The 3,759-nt window shown below is 44.5% G+C and overlaps 1 protein-coding gene across 1 annotated transcript in view; it reads left to right on the forward strand.

The window, feature by feature from the left end:
• Positions 1 to 1,292: 1,292 nt before the first annotated feature.
• Positions 1,293 to 3,759, forward strand: part of LOC107755630 (proprotein convertase subtilisin/kexin type 6-like) — a gene marked incomplete at its 3' end in the record, with an annotated part of 46,699 nt that continues 44,232 nt past the window's right edge. The window contains exon 1 of the mRNA XM_016572520.1: positions 1,293 to 1,886. Within this exon, the coding sequence (XP_016428006.1) occupies positions 1,731 to 1,886 (156 nt within the window). The remainder of the gene's footprint in view (positions 1,887 to 3,759) is intronic.

Consider the following 3,759-nt stretch of genomic DNA (forward strand, 5'->3'; position numbering starts at 1 on the left):
AAACAGCTGATAAATACATCACAATAATCCACAAGTAATCCACACCACTCCAGTCCATCAGTTAACATCGTGAGAGGTGAAAAGCTGCATTTTTGTAAAAAAACAAATTCATCACCAATGGATTTTTTCTTTGCTTCACAAGACATTAACTGATGGACTGGAGTGGTGTGGATTATTGTGATGTTTTTATCAGCTGTTTGGACTCTCATTCTGACGGCACCCATTCACTGCAGATGATCCACTGGTGAGCAAATGATGCAATGCTACATTTCTCCTGATCTGTTCAGATGAAGAAATCTACATCTTGGGTGGCATGAGGGTGAACTATCTCTTTAAAATAACTTCTTAGTATTTGGTTTATCTTTTGCTCTCAATACAGTAGCACTCAAGCTGACAGCTGACAACAAAACATTTACTTTCAGGTCTAAAAAAAAAAAAAAAAAATTGTGATCCTGTATATGTTTTTTTGTTTGCAATGTGCTCTGTTTTCATGAGAACTGCATATTGAAAACAGGACGATGTCGACTGAGCTCTTCAAACACCTCTAGATTCAGAGCATTGCTCCTGTCTTTTTCCGAACAGTCAGCACGATTACAGTGACTGAATGCAATTATCATTTCATTTCCTCTACTGCTGTCACATGTGGAGACAGAGATCTATTCCGTTTCTATTCATATATGTGAACCTGTGATTCATGCTTTTTGTGAGCTAGTGTAAAAAGTGAGATACTAATGAAAAATTGAAAATCACATTCATATTGGGTCCGTGTTGCTCCAAACCTATGCTGTTATTTTTGCAGTGCAACATAAAATGAGAATTATTGAAGAATATTCACAGAGCTCTTTTACAACGACAGTTCAACCTTGTTTGTAAAACTTTATATTTTATTATCAAATGCATTAAAATTTTAGCAAATAATTTTGGGGCTATTGGATACAGTTCTCATATGTCTATGTAATATTTTACGCCTCAATCAATCAATTAACTAAAGAAAATAATAAAAAAAATAAAGAGAGAAGTCGTAAAAAAAAAAAAAAAAAAAATTAAACTGAATAAAATTTCTTCTGTCTTTCTTTTCAATTTGGTTTGTAATATAAGACACGGACACGGTCTTGCACAGGTGTCATGAGAAGAGACTCATAAACGGTTAGAAATATAACCTACTTGTACTTTTAGTGAGCCATCATTAGGGATCATCACCGACCACACTGCAAGACTCGTTCAAAAGTGAATTACCTGTGAGGTGTGAAGCTGCATGTCAGCTCCAAGGAAACGATCTGCACTGCACATTTCATACAGTTACTGGCACGCCACTTGCCTGGATAAAAACGCCTTTATTGGCGTCTATCTGAAACACTTTGCCAAGTGCAGCGCGCTCAAACACCGGCCATAAGGTCGTGCTGCCAACCTCAATAGTAGCGCGCGCTCGCTCTGCCATAGGCTTACATGACAACACTTAAATCGGCTGGCGTGCCATCTGTCGTGAAACGGAACCAATATTTCAGGTTTTTTAAACTTGAGCTCCCGAATGAAGCGGTAAGAAGGGATGCAGCGCTGTGAATGAGAGAGAATAATGTGGGAGTAACTCAGGGATGTTTTGGACGCATCGCGTGCCAGGACTGAAGGTTTGATGCCCATCCACAGGCTCGTGTTTTGATGAGTTTGGAGGCGATCGCTCCTGCGTGAATCATTTACCGCAAAGATAACCGGCTGGATTATCGACGAGCAATATGCGGTTGTTGGTTGGTTTTGTTTTGTCAACTTTTTGGCTATGGGAAGCGTCGCTTTCCCGCGTTTACACCAATCACTGGGCTGTTCGGATCCCTGGAGGACCAGCAGAAGCTGATAAACTCGCCTCAAAATATGGCTTTACTAATTTGGGTCAGGTAAGCATATTTTTTCTGTTTTCAATTTATTTTCCTGGTCACTATATATGCGCATTTAACGCATATATCAGTTACATGTCCATTAGAATACAGCATCACTGGCATGAGACTATTATAAAAAACGTCTCCGGTTACTACCTCGGTTCCCTGAGAGCGGGAACGAGACATCACGGAGACATTTCTCCGTTATGGGAACTCCTTCCTTTCCAACCTTTCCTGAAGTCCTATTGGCTCACGCCAGTCCAAATGACTGGCCAATTGTTGGGAAGTATGCAAATCGCATGCAAATACTGACGTGCTCGAGAGGCAGTATAAAATGCGGTGCACGCGACAATTATGTCAGAATCTGATACTGAATGCCGCTTACGCCCCATTCACACCGGGCGTCGGCGTCAACGCCTCTCGTTTACTTTGAATGGAGTGACGTCAAGCGTTGCCGAAATGAATTGTGGGTCCGTCGCGTTGGGTCCGTTGCTCGCGGCAGAAGTTGAAAACTTTTCAACTTTTCAAGCGCCAACACAGGCGTCAGCCAATCAGATCGCCTTATGCAAATGCCCTGGTGCAGATGCTAGCCAATCGCGTTCATGCAACACCAGAAAACTAATGTGATTGGCTGTTGTCACTATGATGGTCGGGTCAACACCAAGCTTCAGAAACACTCTCCATCAAGCGTCGACACTGATGCCCCGTGTGAATGTACCGTTAGCTGGTCGAGCAGCGAACACGGCAACCTCCGTGATGTCTCGTTCCCGCTCTCGGAACCGAGGTTACGATAGTAACCGGAGACATTCCCTCTCGAGCTTTCACAAGACATCACGGAGACATTTCTCCGTTATGGGAACCAGCCTGTACAAGTCACATACTCAGCGAAGATAGAACACACAATTCACACAACCAATAGTGACGCTTGTTAGGCGGGCTCGCAGCTGATAGGTGGAGACAAGCCGATGAAAAAGCCCTGTTATACGAAATTTGCATATCTGGTCAGTAATAACGTATGCTGCGCTGAGAAACAGGGCAGAAGCAACATCAATCACAGTATTGTGAGGGGGGGGGCTGCACAGAAATAACGGTGTTAAGCAGCAGTATAACACATAAGATGATGATGGTACACCAATCGAATTAGACATTGAATAGCAGGAGCTGCACTGAGTACAGGGCAGACAACAGCAACAATAGCATATAGGGCTGCGCAGAGTAATTACTGTGCGAGGCAGCAAACACACATGAATAGAGGTAGCATAAATGTGAAACAGTCACTCACCGACAGCACTTGGGAGGCTACGGACTGAGTGTCCAGCTTGTAAAATCTGGCGAAGGTATTCTGAGAAGACCAGCCGTCTGCAAAGCATATATCCTGAATAGACATACCTCTCGACCACGACCAGGAGGAGGCGATAGCTCTTGTTGAGTGGGCCCTAATGTGCAAAGGACATTCCAAACCTTGGCTTGTATAACAGCCGTGTTAGCGTCCACAATCCAGTGGCAAAAGCCTCCTTTTTGACACGGCCCGGCCCTTCGCACAACCACCGTAGCACACGAAAAGCTGGTCAGATTGCCGAAAGCTGGCCGAACGGTCAATGAAAATCCTCAAAGCCCTGACGGGGCACACCGAAATCTGAGCGTCCGCATCACGCGAGGTCGGTGACTCAGAAGACAGGGCAGACAGCGAAACAGTCTGCGCTCTGAAGGGGGTAGATAGTGATTTAGGCACGTAGCCCCGTCTCGGCCGAAGAGTGACGCTGCAGTCACCGGGTCCGAAGCGAATACAATCGCTGTCCACAGAAAACGCATGTAAATCCCCTATGCGCTTAGCCGAAGCGAGGGCAAGAAGAAGTGCAGTTTGAGAGATAGCTCCTTCATAGCAATGGAT

This window comes from Sinocyclocheilus rhinocerous, unplaced genomic scaffold (assembly GCF_001515625.1).
Source record: "Sinocyclocheilus rhinocerous isolate Xijiao unplaced genomic scaffold, SAMN03320098_v1.1 scaffold3186, whole genome shotgun sequence".
Taxonomy (NCBI): Eukaryota; Metazoa; Chordata; class Actinopteri; order Cypriniformes; family Cyprinidae; genus Sinocyclocheilus; species Sinocyclocheilus rhinocerous.